This window comes from Trichosurus vulpecula, chromosome 3 (assembly GCF_011100635.1).
Source record: "Trichosurus vulpecula isolate mTriVul1 chromosome 3, mTriVul1.pri, whole genome shotgun sequence".
Taxonomy (NCBI): Eukaryota; Metazoa; Chordata; class Mammalia; order Diprotodontia; family Phalangeridae; genus Trichosurus; species Trichosurus vulpecula.
Genome location: NC_050575.1, coordinates 210,093,658 through 210,110,707, shown reverse-complemented (window position 1 = coordinate 210,110,707; position 17,050 = coordinate 210,093,658). Strand labels below are relative to the sequence as shown.

Genomic DNA, 17,050 nt, shown 5'->3' with positions numbered 1-17,050 from the left:
ATAGCTTCTTCTCTTCCCAAGCTGGGGGAAAAATATCACTCCCAGTGTCTTCAGTGACTTGGGCTCCCACTTGAAAGGCAACCAGTTCAGGTCTTGCTGGAATGAACATAACATTCAGAATATTACATCCATTGTTAATACACAGAATAAGAGCGAACACTTTTGGCAAATAGAGTCAACAAGGCAGATTCCTGGGAGAAATTGTGAAGCAGGGGGCAAATCTCTGAGTGGCCCCTTCTCTCTTTTTTGGTGTCCTTTAGAAAGAATAAAACAAGGGGCAGCTAGGTGGCGCAGTGAGTAGAGCAACGGCCCTGGAGTCAGGAGGACCTGAGTTCAAATGTGACCTCAGACACTTGACACTCTTACTAGCTGTGTGACCTTGGGCAAGTCACTTAACCCCAATTGCCCTGCCTTCCCCCCTAAAAAAAGAAAACAAGTGCCTACAGTGTGACAGGCACTGCACTAAGTGCTGGGGATACCATTCTCCCTCCCTTTGAGAACAAAGGGCTGTGCAACACACTTCAAGTCACACTTGTGTAAAGAATGCTAGATTTGGAGCCCTGGCTCTCCTACCTATTAACTGAAGAATCATAGACAAGTCACTCGATCTCTCTGGGCTTCCATTTGCTCAGTCATAACATGCGGATAATATTTTTGCCTCTTCCCTCAGAGTACTGTCATGAGAAAAGTGCTTTGCAAAAGAGGTAACACAGGATTGTGGGGCAAGCATTGGCATCAGAATACCTGAGTTGGAATCCAGGCTCGAGGAAGGGAGGGAGGGAAGAAGGGAGAAAGGGAGGAAGGAAGGAAGGAAGGAAGGAAGGAAGGAAGGAAGGAAGGTAGAAAGGAAGGAAAGAAAGAAGGAAGGAAGGAAGGAAGGTAGGAAAGAAGGAAGGAAGGAAAGAAGGAAGGAAGGGAGGGAGGGAGGGAGAGAAGGAGGAAGGAAGGAAGGAAGGAAGGAAGGAAGGAAGGAAGGGAGGAAGGAAGGAAGGAAGGAAGGAAGGAAGGAAGGGAGGAAGGAAGGAAGGAAGGAAGGAAGGAAGGAAGGAAGGAAGAAAGGAAGGAAAGAAGGAAGGAAGGAAGGGAGGAAGGAAGGAAGGAAGGAAGGAAGGAAGGAAGGAAGGAAGGAAGGAAGAAAGGAAGGAAGGAAGGAAGGAAGGAAGGAAGGAAGGAAGAAAGGAAGGAAAGAAGGAAGGAAGGAAGGGAGGGAGGAAGGAAGGAAGGTAGAAAGGAAGGGAGGGAGGGAGGAAAGAGAAGCAAGGATTATTAAGCACCTATTATGTGCCAGGCACTGTTAGTCAATTTACAAACATTTTCTCATTGGACCCCCACAACAATCCTGGGAGGTGAGTATTATCATTACGCCCATTTTAGAGTTGAGGAGGCTGAGGCAGGCAGAGGTTGAGTAACTGATCTTTACCCCATTCCAGAGTAAGACAATGAAACATTCCTACAGTTTATTTTCCTCTGTTTTCTGTCTGTCTCTGGGTGCAAACTGGCACCAAGGACAATATGCCCTCCCAGACCAGTGTCTTTTATTTTTTTGGCAATGTACTTCTTTTTCAGCTAGGCCTGCCTGGGTATAAGGACAACATCGTTTCCTGAGCCCTTTGGCCCTGCCCCAACCTTCATCCTGAGAATCAAGTTGCAGGGGACCTTAGAGATCACGTAGTCCAATACCCTCTTTTAACAAATGAGGAAATTGAGGCACAAAGAGAGAATTGATTCACACAAGGTCATGCGGCAAGAGAAAGAGTCCGGAGAAATCTTCACACACACTTTAAAATGCCACAGAAACAGGTCTCTTGTTTATATTGGTATAAATCTGTTAGGTTCTTCAGGAAAACAAAACCAAACCAAACCCTGGATTTAGAATCTGAGAGTCTGATTTTGAATCTCAGCTGTGCCGAGTCATTTCACCGCCATGCGCCTCAGTTTCCTTATCTGTAAAATGACCCCGATGAACCAGAAATTAGAGGTGTCAAACTCTCTTGCCACAAGGGGCCAGCAAAACTCCCTCTTATATGCCACCAGAGACATATTAAAATGTACAACATCATAATGTTGATTTGTCATTTTCTAAGTTAATATGTAGCCACTAGGAATCTGTTTCTATCCAAGTTGAACATCATTGGAGTAGATGATCTTTTAAGGTCCCTCCTAGCTCTCTCTGAACTGCCCCAAACAGGTCCTTAGATAACACATCCAATCCATCCCCAGGCCTTGTACTCAGACTCCTGCCGGAGCACATACACAACAGGGCCACCTTCGTGCCGCAGTGACGCCTTCAGGGACTTTAATGGAGGGAGCAGCACACAGTAGTGTTGAATAAATGTTACATTGAAGTGTTGACTATAACCACATGGTAAGGCCCCTTCTTTGAACTTGGTCTCAACCCACTAGCCTCAATACTTCTAGCAACCAGGATCTGCCCTAGTGAGGGGGTCCCAGCAGGTGAGGACAAGGCAAAGCCTTTTGCCTTTACTCCTGTTGTCTTGGCCTCAGTTTCCTCCTTTGTCAAATGTGAATAGCAATAACTTCTCCCTCACAGGGAGCATCACAGTGGCTAGAGCACCGGGCCTGGAGTCAGGAAGACTCATATCCCTGAGTTCAAATCCGGCCTTGGACACTTCCTAACTGTGTGAGCCTGGGAAAGTCCCTTAACCATGTTTGCCTCAGTTTCCTCATCTGGAAAATGAGCTGGAGAAGGACGTGGCAAATCACTCCAGTATCTTTGCTAAGAAAACCCCAAATGGGGTCATGAAGAGTCAGATGTGACTGAACAACAACAATAAAGAGTTGTGTAAAACAGTCCATCAACCTTAAAACATTAAATGCTAACTATTAATGTGATTGTTTAAATCATGCATTCATTCAGCCCTGTATCATGGGAAGTGTGGCGGGCTATGAGAATTATCACACATGCTCAGACTGACTAGGACTTTGGATAAATGTCTTTTCCTTTATGTTTCCTCATCTGTAACATAGGGGAGGGGTAGGACTAAATGATCTCCAAGGTTCCTTCTAGCTATCAATCTGTGCTCATGTGGTCCCTAAGTCTGCAATAGACTCTCCCCTGGGTTCAAATCCTGCCTTTGATATTTATTATGGGAGTGAGGTGGGACTCTCCCATCTCTGAGCCTGAATTTCCTCATCTATAGAAGAAAGGAGAAAACTAGATCTCTAAGTTCCCTTCTGGATCTACAATTTGAGCAATATTTTCCTTTAAGAGTGTGTGTTTACACCATCAAGTCTTAATCACCTGTGTTAATTGAGGAAAACATTAGTGTAGATAATTATAAATGCAAAATGATGGCCAATCCACCAAAGGCTTTCCTCTCTAAGTCAGTAGTATCTGAGTCCTAAGGACAAGGAGCCTAACCAGTTCTTGACAATGTTAATTAAATCATAAATAATAAAATTAATGTTAATGATCATGCCACCTAATTAGCATATTTAAAGACTTAGTCTTCTATCTTGTCCAGGCCAAAAAAACAGCAGTCACTCATGGGCCCAATCTCTCTCACTGCTAATGGACATGGAAGCTCTGATCTGCTCTATTTTTGACCTAGGACAATTTGATCCTCCTTAGGCCATCCAGTAGCTCCTTGCTGGTGCAGAAGGGGTTACATAGGTTCCCAAAGTGGGCAACACCCACCCCCTGAGGAGTGCTGGAATGATCCAGGGGGGTGGTATTAGCCTCAGGTGCAATTGGGAAGGCATTGAATAAGGGCAATGGAAGCATAAGGAAAAAAAGAGAAGATAAGAAAACTTTGAAAAACCATTTGCACATGTTTCAGCTGTTGTATAACAGACTTAAAGTCATAGTGATTACATTATTTTCCAAATAAACCCACAAAATGCAAGTTATAACCAATTAGTGGTCAAGACTGCCAACAGGTCTTAACAAGCAAGTGTTGGCAGGCAAGTGTGACTCACATTATTGGAAAGTCCAGCATACATTGGCAGGAATATGTGCATGTAATGACTTGTTTATAGTATGATACTATCAGTTATATGATGCAATATTGCATCACCAAAATTTCAATGCAGGAAAAACCCAAAAATTTATGATAAATTATTAAATTTAAGATGCAATATTTTTTTCAAAAAATTGTTAAGGAGCTAAAGAAAGTAGATTTCCAGGGGCCACTGAATAATTTTTTTGAAAAGGGGGTGGTAAGTCAAATAAGTATGGGAACTTCTATGTCAGGAGAAGGCTCACTATGTCAGTGCTGAAATTAGTGCTGACACCTAAACAGCTCTTACCCTACTGCAGTTCAGAACTCCCAAACTTCAGCTTCAATGTCCCTAGTAGCTAGGATAACAGGTATGTGCTACCATGGCCAGCTACTCTTATATAGCATTTGAAGGTCTGTATAGTCTCACATTTGAGCCTCACAACAACTCTGTGAGGTAGGTATTAAAAGAATTATCCACATTTTTACAGATAAAGAAATTGACACCCTAAGAGGTCAGATAATTTGTCCTGGGTCTCAGTCTAATCTCTGCTATTTATTATCTACGTAACCTTAGGCAGGTCACTGAACTCCCTTGGGTCTCAATGAATAATTAGATTATATGACCTTTAAGCAGGAGTATGCTGAACCTAGCTCATACTAGCTCTGTAGAGCTGATTGTTAAATTTTTGGTGTGAGCACTTGTACCTTAAAAATTGGCAAGTGCTACAAATTTGGGCTTGATTTATTGTTTTGATGATTGTCTAGGCTTAAGAATGTGATGCAAAAATGCTCATAATGCAGATTAAATTTTAAAATGTGCCCTGCATACTATTTTTAGAGAGCCAGTTGTTAAATATTTACCAGCACATCACCACCTTTAAGGAACTCAGTGCTCTGCCCTGGTGAGAACATATCTTTGGTATTGCGCTCAGTTCTTGAAGTCATAGTTTAGGAAGGAAATGGTTAAGTTGGAGAGCATCCAGAAGAAGGCAACCAGGATATCATAAGCTTGGGGTCTATTTCATATAAAGATTGGTTGATGGGCTTGGCAATGTTTAGCATGGAGAAGACTAAAGGAGGAGGAAAAAGAGGGGACAGGGACACCATATCTATCTTCAAGTACTTAAAGGGCTGTCATGTGGAAAACAGATTAGATTTCTTATCTTTGGTTCCAGAGGGCAGAATAAGGAACAATGGATGACAGTTGTTCTACATTATTTTCAATCATGTCTAACTATCCATGACCCCTTTTGAAGTTTTCTTGGCAAAGATACTGGAGTGGTTTGACATTTCCTTCTCCAGCTCATTTTACAGATGAGGAAACTGAGGCAAACAGAGTGAAGTGACTTGCCCAGGGTCACACAGCTAGTAAGTGTCTGAGGCTGGATTTGAACTCAGGTCCTCCTGACCCCAGGGCTGGTGCTCTATCTGTTGTGTCACTTAGCTGCCCAGATGACAGTTACAAAGAGGGAAATTTAGCCTTAATGTCAGGAAAACTTTCCTAACAATTAGAGCTGTCCAAAAGTAGAAAATGTGCTGCATTGGGAGGTGGTGAGTTCCCTCACCTTGGAGTGCCTCAAAAAGAATACGGACCAAAACCAGGCAGGTACTTTATAGCCGGGCTTCCTTTGGGGTACAGGTAGGTCTAGATGGGTGCTGAGTTCCCTTCTGTCTCTAATCCTGGGATTCTGGGATTCTTGCAATCCTCAGAAAAGAACCTCACCAATGTAAGACTTATAGGAAAGGACTTACTCCACCTTCTTCTCCACCGGGCCCTTTATTCTCTTAGTTTAAAACTAATGAGAGTTTGAATAGAAAATGAACACGACTCTAGGAAGATGTAGAAGGGAATGAAGGGATTTTGTGTATATAGCAGACTCAGCCTACATAAGGAAGCAAGGGAAGTCTGTTCTGGATGGGCTGGCCTCAGAACTCTTGAATAATCTGCCACAGGTTATTCAAATGATGACTATTTGGCCTTGTGACCATGAGCAAGTGACTTTAACCTTTCCGAGTCTCAGTTTCTTCATCTGTAAAATGGGAATAATAGCTATTGTGCCCCCCCCTTACATAGCTGTTGTGAGGCTCAAATAAAATAATCTACTATATGTGACATACTTTGCAAACTTTAAGGAGCTAGATAAATGTCATCCTGATCGTCATTAACATTAGGGATGATGATGAGGTAAGGTAAGATTTTAGTGATGATGATAGAAAGGTAAGACTTTAGAGCTATAAGCGACCTTAGTGGCTGTACCTCCATATGGTAGGTGAGGAATGACACGACTTGTATAAGGTTACAAACTGAATTAGTGGCCAAGTCTGTGACACTCGACCTAAATGAGAGGAGAAGACTTGAGTGGGCAGGAAAGGTTGGGCACGAGCGTCATAAAGACAGCAAGTATTGGTTAGAGGGGGTGAAAATGTTGTAAAGACAGAGAAGAAAGGGTCCAGGGAAACAGGCAACCTACATTGTAAGTCTACCACACAGAGACCTCCTCCAGGCTAGGAGCAAAAGTGGAGCCAACTCTGTCAGGGGCCTGCTCACCAAGACACAGAAACCAAAGCAGGGAGGGAGAGATGCTGCCTCTAATGGGACTGAAAGAGAAAAAGTTGAAGGTACAAACCAGCTAGACTGCAGTCCTGCCCTCCACCCCCACCCCACCCCACCCCACACACTGAGGAGTTCCTTAACCTTCTGCCTGGGAATGACCAAGATTTCCCAAGTGACTAACCTTAGGGTAAGAATGTAAATTCCATTTAATTCAACATTTATTCAGTACCAGCTGCATAGAAGGCCCTGTGTGAAGCTCTGGAGATATGCAGACAAACAATAAAGAGTCCCTACCTCTAAGGAGCTTAGGTGGGGAACACAATATGTACTCCAGCTAATTGCTGGAGAGATTAAGAAAGATTCAGAAAGGCTTCATGTAAGAGGAAACATTCGAAGTGTGTTTGGAAAGAACCTAGGGATTATTATAAGCAGAAGAAAAGATGGAGTACATGCCAGAAATGGTGGACAGCCTGCGCATGGAGGCAAGAATGACGTTTGTGGGGATAGCTAATAGGTCAGTTCAACTAGAATGGAGAGTGCATGAAGGGCTTGAATTAGGGATGAAAGCTATGCGAAGAGAAGGGGACCTATGGAAGTTAGCACTGGGAGAATATCAGTAAGAATTCCAAACCGATTAGATATGAGTGTCATGGGAGAAGGAAGAGTCAAGAATGATCCCAAGTCAGAGATGAACCTGGGGGCTGGAAGGAGAAATGAAGAAGTTTAGAGGGATGGTTTTGCCTACCCAATTCTCTTTACCCCCTCTAACACCTGTTATCCTTATAAGGCTCATATTCAACCTTTCCAGCCCACTCAAGTCTCCTCCTCTCATTTGGATTAAATGTCACAGATTCTGCCACTAATTTATTTCGCAACCTTATATAACACATTTCTTTCCTCACCTGCCATATGAAGGGACCAACCTGTATAATTAGTAAGGTCCCTTATAGCTTTAATACCTTACCTTCCTATCATCATTACTAAGATCTTACCTTACCTCATCATCATCACTAAAATTGATGCTTAATAGGTGCTAATCAAAGAGAATTTCCCATACCTTTTAAAAGTTTCTAATTCCCATATGATTTTAGGAGTTTATAATCCAAGATCATTAAACTAACGTAATATAGAATGTGCAAGTGGCAGAATGAAAACATAAATCTTAGACCAAAAAATTAGACCAGTTGGATGTTTACATCATCTACAATCCAAGGGGAAGAATGAGCCCTAAAGTCCTCTGTAGCCTATGATGCTATGACTGTTTACTTTTTGTTATTGGTATCCCTTCATCTGTAAAAGGAAACTTAGCACTTCAGTGTCTGGCACATAGTAGGTGTTTATTTGAACAAAATTAAATTGATCAGGCGGAGAAGCTACAGGAACTCTATGACCAATGGGCGGGATGAAAGGAGAAAGTCACCTACTATTCTGTGGTCAGATGAGGAAGACATCATGAATGTGGTGGGATTTTAGGAGCTGTTTGATGATGCTTCAAGAGAGGTTTCTTGGTAGACTAGAGTTTGGAAAGAAGTGAAAGGTCCAGAATAAAGTACTGACTTGGAGACCCCAAGGTGGGAGCAAGCTAAGGGAGTGAACGGGAACTAAAAGCAATATAGAGCCATTGGAGGGTTTTTTTTTTTGAGCAGAGAAGTGATACATCATAGGAATATACTACAGACCACCTGGACAGAAGAGGGAGTTTGATAAGGCATTCTGAAAACAGGTCAAAAACATGGCCTGAAGGCACAGAGTGCAACAAGGGATTACATCAACTATGCAAACATCTATTTTCTCTGTCAACAACAAAGGAAAAGAGGAGAAGTTGGGTGAAGATGTAGAGAGGTCTGGGGTGTGGAGAAAAGAAAATGAAGAAACTCAAGACAGATGGCCTCAGTTTTCTTAGTAAACTAGAAGCAAAAATCAAATGCTGAGAGGGTGGGAAGTAGGGCCAGTTATCATCTTAACAAGAGAGGACAGGGTTTGGAATAGCTGTTGTAAGAAGTAGAAAAGAGAATCCATCAGAGACTAATAAAAAAGATTACAGGCAGCAGTGAACAGATAGGCGAAGTTGCCAGGATCTCAAAGTTGGAAGGGAGCCCATAGCTCCCTAGACCAATGTGTATCTAAATAGGAATCCTCTTGACAGTATCAGGGCAGCTAGGTGGCTCAGTGGATAGAGTGCTGGGCCTGGAGTCTAGAAGACTCCTCTTCCTGGGACCTTTCCTGATCCTGGGCAAGTCACTTAACCCTATTTGCCTCAGTTTCCTTATCTGTAAAATGAGCTGGAGAAGTAAATGGCAAACCACTCTGGCATCTTTGCAAAGAAAATCCCAAAAGGGTTTATGAAAAGTTAGGCATAACTAAAAACAAGTGGTCCCTGAGCCTTTTTTGAATACCTCTAGTGAGAGGGAACACACTAACAGCTAGCATTTACAGAACACTTTTAAGATTTGTGAAGCCATTTAAAACTTAGTATCTCATTTGATCCTCATAACAACCTTGTTATTGTTGTGGACTCAGTCCAAATGTGATTGTGGTTTCCTCCATTCTTCAATGGCCAGGGAGCAGACACAGAGAAAGCAGATAGTGTGAGAGATCCGGGATCAAAGGTTATCCGAGTATGAACAATGGAAAGACAAGGAGGCAAGGGTGATGGAAAGAGACTTTTTCCATGGATTAACAACAGGGTCAAGACTTTAGAGGAACCATGATGTCTGCAAAACCAGAAAAATAGTGCTAGATTGGAAGAACAGGGAGGGATTTAGGGACCAGAGGCCACAGTGTCAATGAAAAGCCTCACCAGTGAGGTTATTGGGCGATGTGGAGACAGGAGGAAGAGAATTATAATGTTTTTAATGTTTTGGTTCATAAATTGATTTTAATTACATTACATAATAATACCACAGTGTATTTTACACATGTTTGAAGACATATGGAGTATTGAAAACTAAACCTGGGGTTGGAAAATGAACTCTCTCCAAAAGCAGGGGCCAAGATAGAAGTGGAGCCAACCGGGATGGAAAGGAGCAGGGGAGGGAGAATGACATTTACAAGGTATTTCCTGATCAGCGTTCATCCAACTGTATTTACAACTAGACAGGGGTCTCAGCTCCTCTCCTGGTCCTGTTCTGGGTTGGGGAGCTTGGACTTGTCAGTGGAGGCTGCTCACCAGGTAGGAAAGGCCACCTAACTGCCTGCATAAAGCTGCTCACCAAGTGGTTGCAGGTATTTTTTGCCAGAGGAAGTTAGAGATAATGGTGTCAATTAAAAGGGGGTATGGAGGAAAGTAAACCATCTCCCTTCCCTCCCCCACCCCCCCAAAAAAACTCAAATCCTAGAAAAACACACACACCCTTCTCTCAGAAGTAGAGAAGTCTTACTCTGAACATGCTGATAAAGAGGTCATCAACAAAGAACTTGATCTCTATGATCACACTGTCCATTAAGACATTTGCTGGTATCATTTGGGACTTTGGTGCTGCCTCTATCAAGGACTTCCTAATTTGTGGAATTAGGACTTACAAAGCTGTGGGTAATAATGTAGTCTATGACCATAAAGGTCAGAGATGAAGGTCATAGTAGTTGAGATTGATAAATAGGATGTCAGGATCATTAGTGTGCATACTGAAATCCCTAAGGATGAGGGCAAAGTGTAGAGACTCTGTAAGCCCTGAATTGAACTCACTAAGGAATGATCCATAAAGATCTTGGGAAGGGGAACTTCTAGGTGGTTGAGGGATGAAGGGAGAGGAAAGGAGTCTGGGAGTGGCTGTGAGGAGTAAGGAGTAGGTCTGTCTTCTCATGCCTGTGAACATGAGAGGAAGAACAGCCAACATTGGAGAGAGGCTGAAGAGCACGAAGATATTTGTCACCACAGAACAGAGATTCCAGAGGGAAAAGCAGGGGAGTCAGGCAGTGGAAAATAGAGACCAGGGAGACATAGGACTGGCTGGGACAGGGATGAGCAGGAGAAGCAGCAGGGGAAAGGAGTTTTCACCTTTCACCTTTTCAAACAGTGATTCTGAATCTCAGGACTTTAGAATGTGTGCCAAATATAGACATTTTGTATATATACATTTTAAATATTAATGATAACTAATGGCCCTTATTCAAATGATATGGAACTCATATGTCTCTGCCTATATGTACAAAATGGTTCTGACTCTCATGCCTTCTCTTTTTCTCCCCCTCAGGACACTCCTTCTACTCAAGGGTACTGGAGAACTGTGAGGATGAGGCCGAATTTGATGAGGTAAAAACACTCCTCTCCTGGATCTCTGACTAATTGAAGCCCCATTCCCCAAATAAGTCCCTTTTCTGTGGCTCCCTTCCCTAAAGGTTGAGCAAGACAGGGAAATACCATCTACATGGCATGAATTCACTGACTTCAAGTTCCCTTATGCCTGATTTTTAGAATCACTGAGCACCCAGAGTATAAAACCAAGTTTCTCTGGGAGGCAGCCATGGAGGGGGACAGAGAACTCCAGATTTCTACCTTGCCCCTGGGAGACAACCTGGAGTTTTTTTTTTCCTTACTTAATAGTATTTTATTTTTTCTAATTACTTGTAAAGATAGTTTTCAACATTCACTTTATAAGGTTTAGAGTTCCAAATTTTTTTCTCTCTCCCTCCCCACGCCTAGGACAGCAAGCAATCTGATATAGGTTATACACGTACAATCACATTAAACATATTTCCTCATTAGTCATGTTGACTGATTCATTGAAGAGATTGATCATTTTCTTTTTTTGGCTTTTTCTTTTAAATTCATTTAATATATTAAGTTTTCAGCATTAATTTTCATAAGAGTTTGAATTATGAATTTTCCCCCATTTCTACCCTCCCCCCACTCCAAGATGGCATATATTCTGGTTGCCCCAGTCCCCAGTCAGCCCTCCCTTCTGTCACCCCACTTCCCTCCCATCCCCTTTTTCCTTACTTTCTCGTAGGGCAAGATAAATTTCTATGCCCCATTGCCTGTGTATCTTACTGCCTAGTCGCAAGCAAAAACTTTTTTTTGAACATCTGTTTTTAAAACTTTGAGTTCCAAATTCTCTCCCCTCTTCCCTCCCCACCCACCCTCCCTAAGAAAGCAAGCAATTCAACATAGGCCATATGCATATCATTATGTAAAACCCTTCCACAATACTCATGTTGTGAAAGACTAACTATATTTTTCTCCTTCCTAACCTATCCCCCTTTATTGAATTTTCTCCCTTGACCCTGTCCCTTTTCGAAAGTATTTGTTTTTGATTACCTCCTCCCCCTATCTGCCCTCCCTTCTATTGCCCCTCCCCTTTTTATCTTCATCCTCCTTCTTTCCTGTGGGGTAAGAAACCCAATTGAGTGTGTATGTTATTTCCTCCTCAGGTCAAATCTGATGGGAGCAAGATTCACTCATTCCCCCCCACCTGCCCCCTCTTCCCTTCCTACAGAACTGCTTTTTCTTGCCACTTTTATGTGAGATAATTTACCCTATTCTATCTCTCCCTTTCTCCCTCTCTCAATATATTCCTCTCTCATTCCTTAATTTGATTTTATTTTTTTTAGATATCATCCCTTCATATTCAACTCATCCTGTGCCCTCTGTCTATACGTGTGTACATATATATATATATATACATATGTATGTATGTATGCATGCATGTATGTATGTATATTCCCTTCAACTCCCCTAATACTGAGGTCTCATGAATCATACACATCATCTTTCCAATGTAGGAATGTAAACAAAACAGTTCAACTTTAGTAAGTCCCTTGTGATTTCTCTTTCTAGTTTACCTTCTCATGCTTCTCTTGATTCTTGTGTTTGAAAGTCAAATTTTCTATTCAGCTTTGGTCTTTTTACTGAGAAAACTTGAAAGTCCTCTATTTTATTGAAAATCCATATTTTGCCTTGGAGCATGATACTCAGTTTTGCTGGGTAGGTGATTCTTGGTTTTAATCCTAGCTCCATTGACCTCTGGAATATTGTATTCCAAGCCCTTCAATCCCTTAACATAGAAGCTGCTAGATCTTGTATTATTCTGATTGTGTTTCCACAGTACTCAAATTGTTTCTTTCTGGCTGCTTGAAGTGTTTTCTCCTTGACCTGGAAACAATGGAATTTGGCGACAATATTCCTAGGAGTTTTCTTTTTGGGATCTTTTTCAAGAGATGATCTGTGGATTCTTTCAATTTCTATTTTACCCTCTGGCTCTAGAATATCAGGGCAGTTCTCCTTGATAATTTCTGGAAAGATGATATCTAGGCTCTTTTTTTGATCATGGATTTCAGATAGTCCAATAATTCTTAAATTATCTCTCCTGGATCTATTTTTCAGGTCAGTGGTTTTTCCAATAAGATATATCACATTGTCTTCCACTTTTTCATTCCTTTGGTTCTGTTTTATAATATCTTGATTTCTCAAAAAGTCACTAGCTTCCACTTGCTCCAATATAATTTTTAAGGTAGTATTTTCTTCAGTGGTCTTTTGGACCTGCTTTTCCATTTGGCCAATTCTGCCTTTCACTGCATTCTCCTCCTCATTGGCTTTTTTGGAGCTCTCTTGCCATTTGAGTTAGTCTATTTTTTAAGGTGTTATTTTTTTGGGTCTCCTTTAGCAAGTCATTGACTTGTTTTTCATGGTTTTCTTGCATCACTCTTCTTTCTCTTCCCAATTTTTCCTCTACTTCTGTAACTTGCTTTTCCAAATCCTTTTTGAGCTCTTCCATGGCCTGAGACCAGTTCATGGTTTTCTTGGAGGCTTTTGTTGTAGGCTCTTTGACTTTGTTGACTTCTTCTGGCTGTATGTTTTGGTCTTCTTTGTCACCAAAGGAAGATTCTAAAGTGTGAGTCTGAATCTGAGTCCATTTTTGCTGCCTGGCCATGTTCCCAGCCAACTACTTGACCCTTGAGTTTTTCATGGGGGTATGACTGCTTGTAGAGTATAGAGTACTTTGTTCCAAGCTTGAGGGGATGCACCGTTGTTTTCAGAGCTATTTTTATACAGCCAGCTCTGCCACACCAGTGCTCTTCCTCCCCCAAGAACAACCAACCTGGACCTGACTCAGATCTTAAGCAGGCTCTGCGTTCCTGCTCTGATCTGCCACTTAATTCCTCCCACCAGGTGGGCCTGGGGCCAGAAGAAACTCCAGCTGTAGTTCTGTAGCTACACCTGCCCCACTGCCCCTGGGGTGGTGGCTGAACTGCCAATTCTTTCACTCTGTCCCCACAGCTTTTCCTACTAACCTTCTCTGTTGTCTTTGGTGTTTGTGGGTTGAGAAGTCTGGTAATTGCCACAGCTCACTGATTCAGGGTGCTAGGGCCTGTACTGCCCGGCTCCTGGTCTGGTTGGTCCTGCCGCCACCCACACTGGGCTCCGCTCTCCCTTGCTCCACTCCGCTCCCGGCTCCATGCGATAGACCTTACCCCGAGACCATCCAGGCTGTCCTGGGCTGGAGCCCTGCTTCACTCTGCCAGTTTGCGGGTTCTGCAGTTCTAGAATTTGTTCAGAGCCATTTTTTATAGGTTTTTGGAGGGATGTAGAGGAGGGGGAGTTCACTCAAGTCCCTGCTTTCCAGCAGCTATCTTGGCTCTGCCCCCGAGATTCATCATTTTTCCCAACCTGGAGTTTCTCAGTTATTATTCTCTTCCACTTGATGCACAGAACAACATGCCATCCTTTACAGGAGACAGGACAATAGGATCAGGGTTCTTTTCTCCACCGTTATCAGAAAAGACCCCTCTTGCTACAGGCCTTGGCCAGGGCACCAACCTGTAGCCATGGCCAGTCCAGGCCAGTGCAGAATGTCCGGTGCAAATGATATGGCTGATCCCAAGATAGTTAATTTCCAACCCTCTCTTGGTCTCAGTACCCCCTCACAAAAGTGGACTCAGAGAAATGTCTGTAAGTTGTCTTTTAGAGGACATCAATCTCTTGCTCATCCCTGCCCTCTAAAAACAGTATTTTTATTATTTTATTATGTATGAAACAGCTTTCATTATCTAATAATAAGCAGGAAGAGATTGCCTTCGACTATTTTTCTTTCTTTTAAAAAATATTTAATCAACCATAGAATAATAGATTTAAAGCTGAAAGAGACCGTAGAGGCCATGAACTCCAACTTCCTCATTTTACAGATGAGAAAACTGAGGCACAGGGACAATAAGTGATTCACCCAAGGTCACACAGTAAATGCTTAAGTCGTGATTCAAACTCAGATCTTCCTGAGTCCAAGTCCAATACTCTATCCCCTGTATTACCTAGCTGCTTTTTTTTCCTTTTCAAAACTATTGCTTCCCAATGACTTTCTTCAATTCCCACAAAACAAGTCTTGCCCCGTTCCAAATAAGAAAAGTCCAAATAAACCAATAAATTGACTAAATCTGAAAATGTATGCCTCATTCCACACCTATAGCCTAACGCTTTTCTGCTGACAGGTGAGAGGTCTGCATCACCATCAGTACCCTGAAATAAATACTTGCCTTGGCATTGATCAGAGTTCTGAAGTCTTTGGATGTGCTTTTCCTTTACATTAATTTGGCTAGTGCATAAATTATTCTACTGGTGCTGTAGACCCCATTTTCTAGTGTCCCTAAGCCCACCTCATCAAGGATGACCTGGCCACCTTGCATAGCGCTTCCAATTAAATCAAACATCTCATGAGGATCTACTCCTCATCTCTGAGTTGGGTGAATGGCCGTTTATACCTTAGGTAAAGAAAAGTGAAACAACACTCTCTCCATCCTGCTTCTGTCCAGTCACTTCTGAAGAATGCTGAGTTCAGTTCTGGGTGGTTCACTTTAGGAAGGAAATTAGCAAGCTGCTGTACCTCCCGAAGATGGCAACCAGCATGATGAGACTAGATACCATGTTGTGTGAGGACCAGTTGAAAAAAATGGTGATGTTTAAGCTGGAGAAGAAAAGACTTAAGGAGAACGTGTAGACATTTTTCAAGTATCTGAAAGGCTATCTTGTGGAAGGTTTTCTTTTTCAATCAATCAATAAGTGCCTACTATGTGTCAGGCTTCCAACTACCTCTAGGATAAAACAGATAATTGTCAACCTGACATTTAAAGCATTTATTAAGCACCTACTATGTGCCAGGCAAAAAGAGACAAAAGACAGTCCCTGCCCTCAAGGAGCTCTAAGTATTCATAGATATACTTTATAAACAAGTAGTATCCACATGTTGAAGGCACATGCTCAATTTTTTTTAGTTGATAGCAGTGCACAGTGAAAAAAGTTTTAGGCCACTGGTCTAATGGATAAAGAGTTTGCTTTGGATTAAAGAAGACTTGGATTCAAATCCCGCCCCCCCCAAAAAAAAGAATGAAAAAGAAAAAGAAAAACTTTTCAATTTGGCCTGTCCAAAAGTGGACTGGATTATTGAACTACTTGTCAGGAATGTTGCAGAGGAATCCCCCTCCCCAGGTAAGGGTTGGGATAGAGTAATTGGTTTCTGAAGTCTTTTTTAGCTCAAAGTTTTTTTGCTTCTGTGAATGTAGGTTATGGCTTTCATGTTCTACATGACCTAGAAACCAAACCATCCCCACTCCCACCCCCCATCCCCAAGTGTCACTTTCTTCCAGTGAGGGAAAGGTGTAAAGAAACTCCTGGAGTTATGTGACCTTGGGAGAGGGAGGTTTGTGTGGGTCTTTGGGGGGGGGGTGTTTTTTGTTTTTTGTTTTTTTTTTACAATGGATCTTTAGTTCCAGAGACAGAGGACCAAGGTTCAAATCCTACCTTGGACTTACTACTTTTAAGACTTTGGGCGACTCACTTAACTTCTCTGAGACTTAGTTTCCTTATCTGTAAAAAGACATTAAGTGGCTTCTAAGGTCCCTTCCAGCTCTAAATCTATGATCTCAGGTTCACCTCTCTGGGCCTTGGTTTCCCAACCTGTAAATGTGAAGATTAGAGATGATGGGTAAAGGTCGCTTCCAGTTGTATAAATCTATTCCTTTTAACTGCCTGTCACTGTATTCAGAGTTCAACTGAGAATTGACAGGGGATTCTGAGGAGACCCAGAGCCAATTGAATCAATTGATCTAATAGTGTATGTATATGAAGTAGTAGATATGATCCAAATTATGTAAATGCCAACCATTATTATTCTCCTCTCCCCAATTCTAAGGCTGTGTATGCTTGACTGCTCTGCTTCATCTGGGGCCAGAGCTAGAGAGTGACTTAGCAAAATGAAAGAGCTCAGACTGCAGTCCTACAGTCCTGTAGTCCTCCCCCTTCTCCTGACTCTCCCCAGGGCAGCCTCCCTAGCTGTCACTAAGAATCCTGCCCTGGGGAGTCATCTGCCCTGTGCAGGGAAGGTGAAAACATACCCCTCCCATCCTCAGCCTGCTCCACTCCTCCTCTGCATCTCTCTGCATTGTAATAGGCATGGAGAGCTAAGTGCCCATGGTCATGCAGCAAATAAGCGTCAGAGCTGGGATTCAAACTCAGCTGCAGGGTAATTTCCATTCTGCCATGCAGCCTCCCTAAGGAGTGAACATCATGAATGAGGTGGAGTCAGGGATGGGATTCTGTCCAACTCTG

At 42.4% G+C, this 17,050-nt stretch overlaps 1 protein-coding gene across 5 annotated transcripts in view; it reads left to right on the top strand.

Annotated features, from left to right (window-relative positions):
• Nucleotides 1-17,050, top strand: part of OTOF (otoferlin) — a 175,145-nt gene that overhangs the window by 22,480 nt on the left and 135,615 nt on the right. For all 5 annotated transcript variants that reach the window (XM_036750429.1, XM_036750426.1, XM_036750428.1 and 2 more), the window contains exon 2: nucleotides 10,710-10,768. In XM_036750429.1, coding sequence (XP_036606324.1) covers nucleotides 10,710-10,768 — 59 coding nt within the window. The remainder of the gene's footprint in view (nucleotides 1-10,709; nucleotides 10,769-17,050) is intronic.